General features: G+C 36.6%; 1 protein-coding gene across 1 annotated transcript in view; it reads right to left on the reverse strand.

Moving 5' to 3' along the window:
- Positions 1-1,380: 1,380 nt before the first annotated feature.
- Positions 1,381-16,200, reverse strand: part of gabra1.L (gamma-aminobutyric acid (GABA) A receptor, alpha 1 L homeolog) — a 96,968-nt gene continuing 82,148 nt past the window's right edge. The window contains exons 9-10 of the mRNA XM_041586082.1: positions 11,234-11,436; positions 1,381-2,716 (exon numbers count right to left, since the gene is read on the reverse strand). Of these exons, the coding sequence (XP_041442016.1) occupies positions 2,408-2,716; positions 11,234-11,436 (512 nt within the window). The 3' untranslated portion in view covers positions 1,381-2,407. The remainder of the gene's footprint in view (positions 2,717-11,233; positions 11,437-16,200) is intronic.

Below are 16,200 nucleotides of genomic sequence, written 5' to 3' on the forward strand. Positions count from 1 at the left end.
GAAACTATAGGTGCAAATGTAATGTAAAATTGCTTACTTAGTTTCCTTATTTACTTTATTTTGTTCCTTTAAGTGATCATGATGTTGACAGTTGTAGTCTGCTAATATGTCCCACCACCAGAATGTCAAGTTATATATACTGGAACGCTCCACTGATACTTCTTTGCTTGGGTCTATGGCTCATTGTGACATGAGTAAAACATTATGAAAACAAACAAAACAAAATGTAACTTGCAAAATAGCAGATGACTACTCTAAGCCAAATAATCCAAATCATTATATAATTAATATTATATATTAATTATATAATTATAATGATATAATTAATCCTTATTGGAATAAAAACCAGCCTATTGGATTTATTTAATGTTTAAATGGTTTTCTAGTAGACTTAAGGTATAAAGATCCAAATTATGAAAAATACCCATTATCCGGAAAAAAAACCCCATATTCCGAGCATTTTGAATAACAGATTCACTACTTGTATTTGAATGCAATTGTTTTCTATTTGTATACACTTCAGTGATCAAAGTTGGTCTAACCTCCTTGTTTAAAGTTTTATGAATGATAGTAGGACAAAGGGGCATAAGTGGAACAGCAGAACATAATAAAGTTGTTTCCTTCCACAAGCATAATGTAGTAGAAAATGTATTTTCCCTGTCAGTTTCTCATAAGGTTTATAGTATAGATCTCCATTACTGTAACATGGTTTAATGGTAATATGTTTATACCATAATCATAACAAATAACTAATATCTTTCTAAAGCAAAATTACGGAATCTATGTACTTACAGCAGTTGATGAAATACAACATGGGACTTTCTTACATAAAGAAAAAGCACGAAGGCCCCTGCCTCATTTAAGTCCAGATTTGTTGGCTTCAGAAACACTCAGATTGAACTGTTGTCTTCTCCAATATACTGAAATTATTCATACTGGTCCAATTGTGCAGAAACGTGGGTCAAGTTTGCCCTAGTCAAGTATACATTAGCTATCCATTTAACATTTGCTTTCCTTAATACAATTGCACCAGTCCAGGGAAAGCTAATTTCTGATTGGGCTGGAGGAAGCAGCGTCTGACTGGGGGCCCCCCAGGCCTGCATCCTCAGGGCCCCCCACATCATCCCCCAGGCCCCCCAGCAGCAAAGTGCTCTCTGCCCTACCCCCAAGTGCAAGCCCCTATTTTTTCAGCACGTAAGCACTACGGAGGGAGGTAAGGAGAGGGATTTGCAGGTAGTGGGTCTGGGCCGGTGGGGCCCAAAAGAGCTGGGGCCCAATGGGGCCCAGTCTGACCCTGGGAGAAAGTATGACTTTTATTTCTGATTAACATCCATAAAGAGAATTGAGTGAGTGTTGTCTTCCAGAGCAAGAAGGAATGCAAATGTTTAACAAATGTTTATCAGCCTTGTGAAATTGGTATATTTAAATTAATAGACATATCAGGACTATAATTTTTACATACACCCATATATTGTACTGTAGCATGATAACAGAAAGACTACATTTCTATTTGGCCTATGCAACATTTTTGTTTATCATATGAAAACATTTCACGAGATGTAGTGTAATCTCTAATTCTGTGACACGTACAGTATACTACTTTTAACTGCAGTAGAAGTTGGTAGCTAGACTCCATTCCAACAGCTTTGCTTATATCAAAGTCAACAGAGCCAAAACCTTTGACAAATATTTGATAAGTAGCCCTCCTCAGCTGTAATTCTTTGCCTATGAAAGCAGGCCAAGCCAACAATCTAAAAACAAGAATATCTTTCCAGAGTAAACATAGCAACTCAATGACTAACCACATTTATGTCAAAGTAAAAAAAAAATGTATTCAAGAATAGATTTCTATATTTCAGGCAATGACTGGTTATACTTGCAGAAAGAATGCTTCCGATTACTTTGTTGATTTTCTGCTTTCATTATTATGGTTTCAGAATCATCTTGAAGGAATTGTGTCGTTTACGTAGTTCAATATGTGGAACCGATGTTTTTCTCTGAGATCATATATGAGAAGAGAACCTGTATTTACAGTACTCGAATTTCACTTCAATTTACTAAGATTTGAGCACATATCCCTGCAAACTAGAGACTGTTTATATGGTACTGGACGCATTTCTAACTGCTAGGTATTTCAGGAACATGCTTTTAATTGGCTCTTATTGTGAGACCTCGCTTTCACATTCCGGTTCAAAAACACAATTCAAAGATGCCGTCTATACTGTAAATACATCATATTTGAACCGTGGCATCAAGCATAGGTCTCCTTTTTTCTTGTTATATTTCATAAGCAAACCTTCAATATCCTTAAGACAGAGGCAATATGGCAAATGGGAATCATTCCATTTTAGCTACCGGAAGTGATTCCCAGTGCAAAAGACAGAACATAAACTTATGAGTTGATAGATTATTGAGGTGGATTTGAAGGTTTAATTGCTGGCTCCCGGTTAAGGTATGTTGCCCAATAAACTAAGTTAAAGGTTCCAAAAAGAAGAGGAAATGCTATTCTTGATAGCCGGTCAATTTTGCTAACGCTGTTGAATGTTTTCTTGGGTTCTGCTGGCTTTGGTTTTGGCTCAATATCTTTCGGTTCTATGGTTGCGCTTTTGGCGATGGTTGCCAGACCGGGATCCCGTGGTATGGTGGGAGGATAGTTTGCAGTTGCAGAAGCATATGTGTTGTTTTTCTTAATAAGAGGGTCCTTCACCTTTTTTGGCTGAAAAAAAAAAATATATATTTTAGTAAAGTCAAACATCACAACATGCAGTTATTCAATTGTGCTTGAGTTGTGGCACCTTGGGAGGCCCATTTACTAAAGGCTGAATTTTACTGGTATTAGAAGATTAAACTCGATTTCTTTAAAATCACGTATGCCATGAAAGCTATTAAAAGATCTGAATATGAAAAGTATGAATGGAACAAGAAAATGCTGAACTATCCAAAAAAAATATGAATATCTCTTTCTCTTTAAAAACGTTTTTGGGACAAATTACTAGCGAAAAAAACATCCGGAAACCTCTAAAAGTCTGAATATTTAAGAAATAGGTTCAATCTTCCATTGACTTCTATGGGAACGCAACTACTTTTACTTGACACAGTTTATTTTAGAGTCATTGTGGTTTTTACACTTGATGATAAATATAAACATTTTTAGAGATATAAAAAAAAAATACAACTCCTGAAAAAAAAGGTTTAAAAGGTCACAATACAAATTTCTGAGAATCAAATCATTACATTTGATGCTGTTCAATTGATGCTGCCACCATTTTACATGAGCTATTAATATAAATCAGAAATATTCACACTCTGGGCTGACCCACTTAGTGGGCCCAATGTAGTAAATCATACATGTATGTATAGGGGTTTAAAACACATGACAGATCATGATAATGATTTCTGCAGCATGATGGATTGATGGCTGAATCTACAACCCCCTTAGTTGGTGTTATAGTGCTAAATTCAGAGAATAATTTCTAGCATCACATCAACGCAAAGTTGGTTGAGGTTGGAAATATTAGTTCTCCCTGATTGAGAAAATATAACATCTCCCTGATTAAGCCCATACAGTAGGTTCAGCCAACCTTTATTTATGAAAGCCAATGATAAAGTGGAAAATCCTAAGATATATAGGCCATACGTTGATAGGCAATTTTGATTCACAGAGTGTACCTACAGTGTGCTCCATGCTGTAGCAGAACATATTATCCTGGACTAAATATTATTTAATTTATTGAGACTCCTGCTTTAGGGGATCCATATCTCCAACTGGTTTTAATAATCAATGTTAAAAAAATGACTCTCTACCACCATCTTGTGCTTTAAAGACTGATTACATGACATGCTCCATGAAAGCTAATTTTCTAATTATTTAATTAGTTATATGCAAGTTGCCAAGCAGAGATATTGAGTCTTCCTTAAATGCTATACAAAGCAAAACAGAATGTAGAGTCTTATGGCTGTTGGTTATTTCCATATTTACCCGTGGGGGCCTATTTATAAAAGGTCAGATTTTAGTCGTTTTAGAGGTTTTTGATACTACGTCTAAACTCACAAACTGTGAGTTCCAAATAAAAAAGTACAAATGGAAAACCGTTGAAAACCAAAATGCATATTTTTTGTACAATTCATTGTGAAAAAAAAGAAAACCTCTTAAAGTCTGAATTCATTTAAAGCAGTCCAAAAGGATCAGTGTAGCTCCCATTGACTTTTATAGGACCTCGACAAGTTTGTATTAGTAATTTCCGTGGTTTTTACACTAAATAAATCTTGAATTTTTAGAGTTTTTTTAAAAAAAATTTGAAAAACTATTTTTTAAAGATTCTTGGAAAAATGTAAATGGGCCCCTTGGTGGGTGTCAGAAAAGCTAAACTTTTTTCCTTTTTTTTTTTTTAGGGCCTCCTGCTGCTAAAGACTAGGCAGCCTATTACTACAAGCCCTGCATGACAAAAGGAAGGTGAGTGGCACATAAAGTTTCAGCACCAAGTTAGAAATATATCCAAATCCAAAATATAAATGTATATTGATGCCTGCTTTCAATACCATTATCTGATTCATAATAAAAAGACAAAAAAAAGGGAGGGCTCAGTATATGACTGTAAAATATAAAGTTTTTAACTTTAACTTAACATCAAGAATAAATAACTGTAAAATTTACTTGAGCCTAAATAAAATATTGGATACTTTGGGGCAGATTTATCAAAATGTGAGTTTAGAGCTTAATAAATAAAACCTCCCATGTTCTATTCATTGCTATGGGATTTTTTAGAAGGGTATTTATCAAATGGTGAACTCTAGCTTTCATCCATTGATTACTACAATTCTAAAAATCCCCTTAATTAACAGACTTCTTAAACCTATTTAGAATTATATACAATAGAATAATAGGGGCAAATTCACTAAGCGCCGAAGCGCCTAACGCTAGCGCCAATTCGCTAGCGTTGGTCATTTTCGTTACTTCGCAAATTCACTAACGAACGCTGGCGTAAATTCGCTAGTGTTACTTTGCACCCTTACGCCTGGCGAATTTTCGCAATGGACGTAACTATGCAAATTCACTAACGCGCGCATTGTACTGAACGCTACCTTTTACGCTACACTTATTTCGCCACCTCAGACCAGGTGAAGCGCAAAATTTTTTCTAAGTCCCAAAAAACGCTGGCGTTTTTTCCATATTATGGGTCATAGGCTGAAAAAGATCAAAAAAATTTTTGGGGCTCCCCTCCTTCCCCCCTACATTTCCTAACTCATGGCAACTTAACTATACAGTGGGCACATGTGTAGGGCAAAAAAAAAAATTATTTGATGTTTTGAAGGTTTCCCAGGCATTTGTAGTGATTTTACGTATTCCTCCATTGAAATTTGAATTTGGTGCCGTATGCAAATTAACCATCGCTAGCGTAACTTCGCTTCGCTTAGCGAATCAACGCTAGCGCAACTTCGCAACCTTACGCTACCCCTGAGCGCAACTTCGGATTTTAGTGAATTTGCGGAGCGCTGGCGAAACTACGCCTGGCGAAGTGCGCGAAGTTACGCCTGGCGCAACTACGAATCTTAGTGAATTTGCCCCATAGTGTCCAGTTTATTGTACACATCTTCACTAAAATCAAATATAGTTTAATGGGCATAATCTGTTTCTTAAATCCTCCAGAACATATTCCTGAACATTATCTCTTAATACATCGGAATATAGATTCCAAACTGAATTATTAATTACAGCTGCTTTACTCAAAACCATGTGCTTCATTCAAGACAAGAGAAGGTTTTAAGATAATCATTTAAGCCCAGGATAAAGCTTTGCGAGGGCTCTTGGGAGTTTTCCCAGTTCAAAATAATTTTCAAATTTTATTTTGGTATATTATCACAACAATCAGTGGTTTATCATTTTCATAATGTTCAAGGTATAGTATTTAGGAAATATCCCCTTGCTATGGCAAGCCTATGTTTTTATCACAGTTAAGTAGTTGAATAGATGTTTTTTTTTAACAGGTATGGGATCCGTTATCCGGAAACCTGTTACCAAGAAAGCTCTGAATTAGAGAAAGGTCATCTCTCATAAACTCCATTTTATCCAAATAATCCAAATCTTTAAAAATGATTTCCTTTTTCTCTATAATAATAAAACAGTAACTTTTTTTGACGCACAACAAATTTTATCACCCATTAGGGTCTATAGTCATTATTTTCGCGGTGAGAAAATTTGCTCATCACTGGTGGCAACCCTACTATTTGGTATATATTTAAATGATTTTGTAGTAGACTTAAGGTATGAAGATCCAAATTGCAGAAAGAGTCCTTATTCAGAAAACCCCAGGTCCTGGATAACAGGTCCCATACCTGTAAATTTTCATTTAATTTCCAGAAAAGCATGTTTTATTTTATTCTGCAGATGGTCTCAGTGAGGAAAAAAAGTGGTAAAACAAGCCTAAATTTCACTTTCAAAATGTAGTTCTTAAATGTCATCAGTGTAAGTGATGTGTGGTTTAAAGGTTATTGTGGCTAATTAAATTTAGCAACATTTACAGCTACAGTCTTATGGCGACAGAAAATAACAGGTTATCAGTTTGTTTTTACAGAAGTACTGTACAGCATAATTAATCATACACAGAAAATACAGTATTGCTGACCTTACTGGATGCTGAAAGAATCATTATTCACTATTGATAGAATATAGCGAGCAAATATAAACATTAAAGGGTATGGGAATTTATTTTCCATGGGTTGAACAGTGCCATTAGATTAATCAGAAACGTACATATATTTGGTAAGGTTTGTCTTCATTTTCCTCCTCGAATAGGCAGAAATACATAAGGGGTTATAAAGTGTCATTGACAAACAGTTCACTGGTCCATTAAAGCAATCAGTCTGGAATTGATTTGAATATTTTTAACTTAATTAGACTCGTCAAAGCTTTGGTTTTGGAATTGGATAATTCAGTTTAAAGGAACAGTTCAGTGTAAAAATATCTGGGTAAATAACATAGGCTGTGCAAAATAAAAAATGTTTCTAATATAGTTAGTTAGCTGAAAATGTCATCTATAAAGGCTGGAGTGACTGGATGTCTACCAGAATAGCCAGAACACTACTTCCTGCTTTTCAGCTCTCTAACTCGGAGTTAGTCAGGGACCTTAAAGGGGGCCACATGGGACATAACTGTTCATTGAGTCTGCGATTGATCCATAGCATGCAAATCAGATTCAACAGCAAACAGTTATGGCCCATGTGGCCTCCCCTCAAGTCACTGATTGGTTACTGCTTGCTCCTAATGCTCATAGTCTTGCCCTCTTCCAGCATATCCACAAAAAAGTATTTTATATAGACCTTCTACACTTCAAAAACCTATAAGCAGGCTCCTGATTAAATTGGCCCAACAGCGTGTGAATGTTATAGGGATCTTAGATTGTAAACTCCACTGGAATATTGAATGAGGTATAATCTCTGTAAAGCTCTACAAAAACGTTCCAGGACTACATAAAAACCCAGAATACATTTACATCTATATATCGCCTAATAGGGGGTACCATTGGCAGCTTTTGTAAAACTATCCATTAAACCGTCGATGTATCCAAAAAAAAGTGTTTCACAAATAGCCTTTATTTTTTTACTTACAGTTATTTCTACTTTTACCAATTTATTTGTGAGATCCAAAACACAACATTTTATCTCTGCCTGCAAAAAAACTCAGCTGTGAATTGCTGACAGATTTCACCTCCTATAAGTGGCTGATTCCAGCACGAATCAGCAATTTGTACTACAATACTACTGCAAAATAGCATGATTGAATTGTTTGCAACAGGGGAAACAAATGTTACCACTGTCAAGGTTCCCCAATTAGAATTTTAGTATATCAGCCATTTATTTTGGCGGAAAACAATTTAGTTCACATTTTTATAACCATGCTGTTGTCTTATAAAGTGAGGCATGGGGCATAACTGGCCAGAATGTACCCTCAAAATTATATAGTAGGGTTGATCATGTGCAGGGTCGGATTGGGCAGTTGAGACACTGGGTAAACACCCAGAAAGCTCAGACCTGCTCTCCCTTACCTCCCCTTGTGGCCTTGACCACCTTGTGTGTTGCAGGAAGAAAAGTATGTGCAGGGGAAAAGGTGTTGGAAGTGGGTTGTGCCTGGGACAGGGGGCGTTGCACCTGGGGAAGGGACCCGTTGGAGGTTGGTTGCGCCTGTGGTGGGGGGTGGTGTGGGGGGCCCTGACATGGCCAACCGGTGGGTCCTTGACCCCCAGTCAGACACTGTTCTCATTCACAATATAAAGAAAGACTTATGGGACTGGCTGACTAAAGGCATGGCATAAACCTTGTATGACATACTAGGAAAATGCAATTATTGCTTCAGTGTATATCTATAACTATCCATTATAAGAATCCTTTAACTCCATTAATGCTTGACATGAAAGACATTACAAAGCATGTATGACACTTGTTAAGAATTGGCTAAGCCTGAAGCCGTCAATAATGGTGTGCTTTTCCGTTGAGATGTAGTTTCCATTTCATTGTGAAAGCTTTCAGATAATGCTAAGCTGCCAGCTAAGCTAAAGGGTATCTCATTTATAAGACAATACATAATCAATTGCTGCAATTTAAAGGTCACATTTTACACTCTTTCAAGTATATCTTTTCCAGGCAGATAGAACATATTTAACAGGGAAAAGTCTCATGTGAGTTCCTGGGACTGAGAACAAATCAATGAAACAATAAGAGTCACATTTTGAGGGGCCATGAACCAAAAACCATAACTAACATGTTTAAATGTATGTTCTGTTTCTATATTTTTTAATGGAATCCAATCTGGCTGGCAAATTCATGCACAGAAATGGAGTCACACGAAATATAAATATGCAACAGCATCAACTAGTGGTCTTTAAAAAATTATGTTTTTTTGCTGACGTCAGTTAAAACGTCACTACTAAAATGTACAATATACAGCAGTTCCCGTCCATGTGCTGTGAGGATGTTTGTAAGAGAGAGCTCCTGTACTGGAGGCACAGTAAGGGTCTGGGGCAGAGGGGGTGGTAAAATTTATCAATTCTCTAGGAATTATATGCAAAAAAAAATTAAAGTTTGGTGATATGTTTATTGACCAACAGAATAAGCAAAAATTTCAAGCTTTCAAAATACCCAGGCCCCTTCGTTAGCCAACTTAACCCTTCCTTTTGCGCCAAAGAAGAGGAACCAGAAGGCGGCATATAACCTGAAAGTTAGATGAATTCAAATTTGGGTGTTGTCTGACTTGGGATGTGTAGGCGGAAGGTAGGTATTATCCTATCTTTGTAGGGGATTTAAATCAGATATTGGGGCCAGAGAACAGGTTAGTTAAATGTAATAAATATGAAGGAAACTTTTTGGAACATTTGATATGTGCCTGTAACGGTGCTCTCTCTTTCTATAAAGATTCCTTCTCTGTTGATTCTCTTGTTGAGAATTGATAACTGGAGGCTTTGCGTATGAAAGGATGTTATTGGAATAAAAAGCCACTGCGGAGGCCTATATGTCAAGAGAACATATGGTCTTTTAGAAAAGAAGTATTCTTTTCATGAGAAAACATTTCGTGTTGATACTTACTTTTGATGAAACGTTATAATAAGTCCTTCCGGCAGGAGAAGATCACAACTAATCAAGCTGTTAAAAGGGTGTTGAGGTATTTAGCTTTGAAAAGATTCAATGAGATTATTTCTTCAAGTGAGAATGAGTTCAACACTACATGTCTTTGACACACTTGGCAACTCTTTTATTTTTCACAGGGAAATCTATGCAACAAAAGGGGCATGTTGGTTTGTGCAATGTGTGGTTGCATCATGGCATGGGATGGGGAATTAAGGTATATAATATCATATGTTTTCCATTTGCATACACAAGAATAGAAGCCCCTCAATTATTATTAACAGTGGTGCTCACAATAATTTATTATATAGAGAGTGCTTTTGCTGAGGCAGCAGTCATTCTTCATGCATAGGTATAAATATGCAGAGACTGCCCATCTCAGTGCAAATACATGAAGCATAAATCCTATTTAGTAGTAGAATATATATTTCCCTTTTAATTGATTAAATTGTATATAAGCTCATTGCAAGCCATTGTTCTCGGTCATCAGTCACTCTGATAGGTTTACTGCTGTGCCCTTTTGTAGGATCAGTGTCTGGAATTTTTATGTGAATAAAAAATGGCTTCACAAATTCGTAAACCTGGATCTTATGGATGTGTAATGCTAATAAGCTTCTGGGAGACCACCACCTACCCCTACATTAGGTATAATTGGTAATGTTGTTGGCAGCTCTTTAATATAAAGTTTTTTTTAACTTATTGCTGAATATAAGCCAGCTCTTATAACCACATGTCTTACAAGTGTCAATGTACATCAGAATGTTATTTTTCAGTTACTAGTTGGGACATTGTTGTGATTGGTGTAGTTAGAACAATAAAAACAAGTTTATTTTGTATTCTGAAGGCTTCTTCGGAGGAAACCCTTGTTCTCTGATTAAAGAAACAGCAGGGACTTTCCATTTCATGGAATAATGTGCAGACTAGATACCAGCTTTCTCCCCACTATGAATAGGCTTTTGTGTGAACCCACTGCAATGGCTTCACATTTGCTAATTCGAGACCCTGAATTATACCTTATCTCTGCTTTAAAAACCAATAACCATTCATTTATAGGCTATTACTTGAAAATAAAAAAAATGTAGGTTAATATCACTTCCTTAAAATACATTCTTGTGTTCTATAAAACCAATGGAGCATGGACACTGACTGAAATCACCACACTATAAATGTGTTCTTGTATGGAAACTTAAAGAATCCCTGAGATCATTATGCATCCAGAACCTCAAATGTAGTTACAGCCCTAAGATTCAGAACCAAAAAGTTGCAGACAGCCTGCTCTGGTTCAAGTTCAACAAGAGATGTTGGGGTGAAGATTGTTAAAAAAAAAACAGTGGAAAATAAATTTTGGCTGCTTTTAATTCTCCTTACCCAAACTTTTTTGGTTCTTCTGTTAAATAGGAGCTATTGTCCAGATCATTGGACATCATATTGTGCATTAACCACAGGGGAATACAGTGAAAAAAATGGTGCAAGCAAACAAGATTCCCAAATGTGTCATTGACCTACATGATTTTACCTGATATTATATTTGACTAAAGTAGATATAACCCATGAACCCAAGCACACTGCATCTTACGTGAAACTATATGTGAAAGTAGTTAACATATAAACATGTCACCTTTTCTGGAACAACGCTTTTTCCGTCCCATGCGTATCCTCTTTTTGTAAAATAATTCACCGTCGCAAACTCAATCAGGGCAGAGAAGACAAAAGCGTAACATACTGCAATGAACCAGTCCATGGCAGTGGCATAAGCTACTTTTGGTAGTGAATTCCGGGCACTAATACTCAGAGTTGTCATGGTAAGGACAGTTGTAACGCCTGTGGAAGAAAAGGGGTAGAAAAAATGAATATAATAGTCAGGGCTGGATTTCTAAACTTGGCGGCCCTACACCAGTTGAAACTCTTGCAGTCCGTCCAGCCCCCAACACACCCCCAACCCCTACAGAGCATACGTGCCCATCATTCTTTAGTTTCTTTCGTCCCACTGGGGACTGGTCATGTGGGAGACAGAGTAGCACTGTCAAAATCTTCAGCACCCAGTCGCCAGTACTCCAGTCCATGGACAAATGCTAATGGACGGCATGCCGCCCCTAATTTTCTGTCGCTCTAGGTTTGGGCCTTTGTGGCCCTCCCACAAATCTAAACCTAGTAATAACATTATTAGTGATGTTGCTGCTGTTTAAAAACTCAAGCTTTGTTTCTCCTCAGCTCTTACATGGGGCACATTTATGCCTGCTACCATAGCTGCTTCATTCATGATGTCATTGATCCAGAAATAAATCCAAATGCTGTTTTTGATCCCCCTCCCAAAGAGGTCCAATAGCCTATTTGGGTCTTTTATTTACTTTTACTGTTAACCAGTTTGTAAAGTGTATTTTAAAAGCTGATCTTGGTGGACTACTTCTTTATCAGTTTCTCCATTTAACTAGTCCAACATTGCTTTAAAAAAAGATCTCACAAAGCAAAAATAGTAAAATAGTAAATACTTCAGTTCTTATGTGTGAGATGCAGTTTTAGGTGCAATTAAAATACAGGCATGGGATCTGTTATCTGGAAACCTGTTATCTAGAAATTTCCAAATTACCGAAAGGCCATCTCCCATAGACTCCATTTTTATCCAAATAATCCATATTTTTAAAAATGATTACCTTTTTCTCTGAAATAATAAAACAGTACCTCATATTTGATCCAAACTAAGATATACTCAATCCTTATTGGCAAAACAATCCTATTTGGTTTATTTAATGTTTAAATGCTTTTCTGGTAGACTTCAGGCTTTGTAGGCTGGTTGACATGTGTACTACTACTAGTACACATGTAGTACATACTTATGTACTAAATTCTACATAATTAAGTCAGTCCCCATATTTCTCATGGGCCAACTACATTTAAGAGGGTAGTTACCTGGTGAGAAAATTCTGCACTTCAGTTCAACAAAAGTAGATAATTAAATAAACACTTCTTAAACTTTCTTTGTCCATGACTTGTTTGGAGAGAGCTACCCCCCCCACCCCGTAGTCCCGATGCTCTTCTGGTATCATTTAAGCTAAATTCTAAGAAGAAATTAAATCTGCAAATATTTCTACCTCTCCTCCTATGTGAATACCCTGCATTTTAGCAGGTTTAAGTATCCTCCCTTTAAGTATCAATCAAAGCCATTGTTAACATGAATGACCAGATGTATTACCCCGGGCGAGTTATTTTTTTATTTTTATTTTTTTTATACATTTTATTCATCAAAGTCCCCATTAACATAAGCCATTTTTTGAAATTTGGCATCAGACGGCAAGACAGATAACACAGCAGAGCCCACACCGCATACATTTTGTTTCACTCGCATCTGCAGATTTTCTGCCACCACATATCAGCTTGTTACCTTGACAACTACAGATATTAATAAATTAAACCGACTGCAGTATTTTCACAGTGTTACTCATTATGGAATTACTGGATTTTTTCTGTCATTTAGCAGAAAAATATATAAATCATTCTGCTGAAATTATAGTATACTTTATCAAGATAATCAAATGCTCCAAAAAAAAAAAAAAGCAATGCCGATGCTTATTTCATGGAGACTTGAACAGAATAATTAGCCCTGCTTTATTTTGATATAAGTGCTGTTAAAATTAGTCTTTTTGGGAGTTAATATCAATATACTGTAACAGCATTGAAATGCGCATCTCATTAGCAGCACTGTCCATTTTTATTATGCACTCATGGTAATAAAGGCGACCGTGGATTTCTATAATGTAAGCTCTTTACTCGTTATGTAACCCTCTTGTGTAGTAACATGCGGTACTTTTACTCCACTGCAGTAACCCTGAACAACCATTGAAATGTTTGTTATTACAACTGCCCAGTCGCAGCTAAATTCTTATTGATTGATAATGGATACTGTACTAGAGTTTCCTTTGCCTGAAACTATGTACCAGTTTATTGTCTTTGTAGTATTTTGTATTGTCCATGGCGTAAAATGCAGCCGTACAGTTATAATAAATTCAGAGAGAACACATACATAAGACAAACATACTAAGTACTAGGAATTTCAATAGCCAGTTGGGAATTTGGTTCCCACCCTGAAAAATTACTATATACCTGTAAGTATACTTTTTTATTAGGGTAAGAAACGTTATCATACAACAGGGAAATGCACAGTGATTTTTTTTTTTTACTAGTCTAATGCGGGGGAGATGCACCATTAAGGGGGGAAATATAAAAAAATTAGAACCTGCCTTTGTGGCCCTCCCACAAATCTAAACCTGGTAATAACATTATTAGTGATGTTGTTACTGTTTAAAAACTCAAGCTTTGTTTCTCCTCAGCTCTTACATGGGGCACATTAATGCCTGCTACCATAGCTGCTTCATTCATGATGTCATTGATCCAGAAATTAATCCAAATGCTGTTTTTGATCCCCCTCCCAAAGAGGTCCAATAGACTATTTATTTATTTACTTTTAACCAGTTTGTAAAGTGTATTTTAAAAGGTGATCTTGGTGGACTACTTCTTTATCAGTTGCTCCATTTAACTAGTCCAACATTGCTTTAAAAAAAGATCTCACAAAGCAAAAATAGTAAAATAGTAAATACTTCAGTTCTTATGTGTGAGATGCAGTTTTAGGTGCAATTAAAATACAGGTATGGGATCTGTTATCTGGAAACCAGTTATCTAGAAATTTCCAAATTACGGAAAGGCCATCTCCCATACTTTTTTTTTATCCAAATAATCCATATTTTTTAAAAATGATTACCCTTTTCTCTGTAATAATAAAACAGTACTTCGGATTTGATCCAAACGAAGATATAATTAATCCTTATTGGCAAAACAATCCTATTTGGTTTATTTAGGGGCAGATTTACCCTCGACATTTGACCATCGAAGTTAAATCCTTCGACTTCGAATATCGAAGTCGAAAGGATTTAGCGCAAAAAATCGTTTGATCGAACAATTAAATCCTTCGAATCGTTCAATTCGAAGGATTTTAATCCATCGATCGAACGATTTTTCTTCGACCTAAAAAAGCTACCAAAGCCTATGGGGGCCTTCCCCATAGGCTTACATTGACTTCGGTAGCTGTTAGGTGGCGAACTAGGGGGTCGAAGTTTTTTTTAAAGAGACAGTACTTCGACTATCGAATGGTAGAATAGTCGAACGATTCGAAGTTTTTTTCTTCTATTCCTTCACTCGAGCTAAGTAAATGGGCCCCTTAATGTTTACATGATTTTCTGGTAGACTTAAGGCTTTGAAGGCTGGTTTACATGTGTACTTTAAATTTTACATAAGTCAGTCCCCATTTTCTCATGGGCCAACTACATTTAAAAGGGTAGTTACCTGGTGAGAAAATTCTGCACTACAGTTCAACAAAAGTAGATAATTAAACACCTCTTAAACTTTCTTTGTCCATGACTTGGCTGGAGAGAGCTAACCCCCCCCCCCCCCCCCGCAATCCCGATACTCTTCTGGTATCATTTAAGCTAAATTCCAAGAAGAAATGAAATCTGCAAATATTTCTACCTCTCCTCCTATGTGAATACCCTGCATTTTAGCAGTTTAAGTTTAAGTATCCTCCCTTTAAGTATCAATCAAAGCCATTGTTAACATGAAGGACCAGATGTATTACCCGGGGCGAGTTTTTATTTATTTTATTTTTTTATATACAGGGGAGATGCACCATTAAGGGGGACAATGGGGGGAAATATAAAAAAAAGCAGAACCTGCCTTCAGCAGTCAGAACACTTACCCAAAGATATATTACTAGATATACTGTACTTTTGCCACAACAAATACAAACACTGGATGCCTTATAATATAGTTCATTTTAAGCTGTGATTCACCTTTAAGCTAGGATTACTCATTAAACATACTCATCTGTCATTCTGGCCCCATATATGGACTACTAAAATTGATAGCCATTGATGTACTTTGGTGTCTGGCATGCATTAGAGTGTCTAGATCTCATGTCCCCCAACAATAAGTGTGGTGTTTATACAAATGGCATGTAGATGTCACTGTGCTCATACTTATACTGTGCATACTTCCTGGTAGCTTAAAAGTAAAAGTGAAAGCTTACTGTTGTGTAATGCCTGCATGACTCTGCTAATAAAGCACTGGTATATACTCTAATCATCCTTGGCTACCAAAACATAACAAATGCTAAGAGACCAAATAGTGGAACAAACAAACTCACCTCGCATTAGAGAGAGACTGCTCCTAGAGCAGGATTTAACCCTTGCAAAGGCTATTACAGTTGCTAGCCAAATTGAAACAGCAGTGGCAGAGGCTAAAACTCTCAGTCAGGGAACTGCTCGGAATGTACAGACTGTGAATCCAACACTGTGGCCTAATAATGCACAGTCACAGGCAAAATACAGTGCTAAGGAAAGGGATTCACCTACACTGCAACACCGTGCAGCAAATACAAATAGAAAATACTGCTTTCGCTGTGGTTCAACACACTGCAAGTCATGTTATATGTCCTGCCAAAGCTAAACGGTGCCGCAACTGCACAAAAGTAGGACATTTTGCTAATTTTGTCGTAGTTCTGCTAAAGATGTTCATGAAGTCACTACTACAAATGTTACA

The sequence above is a fragment of the Xenopus laevis genome, chromosome 3L (assembly GCF_017654675.1).
Source record: "Xenopus laevis strain J_2021 chromosome 3L, Xenopus_laevis_v10.1, whole genome shotgun sequence".
Taxonomy (NCBI): Eukaryota; Metazoa; Chordata; class Amphibia; order Anura; family Pipidae; genus Xenopus; species Xenopus laevis.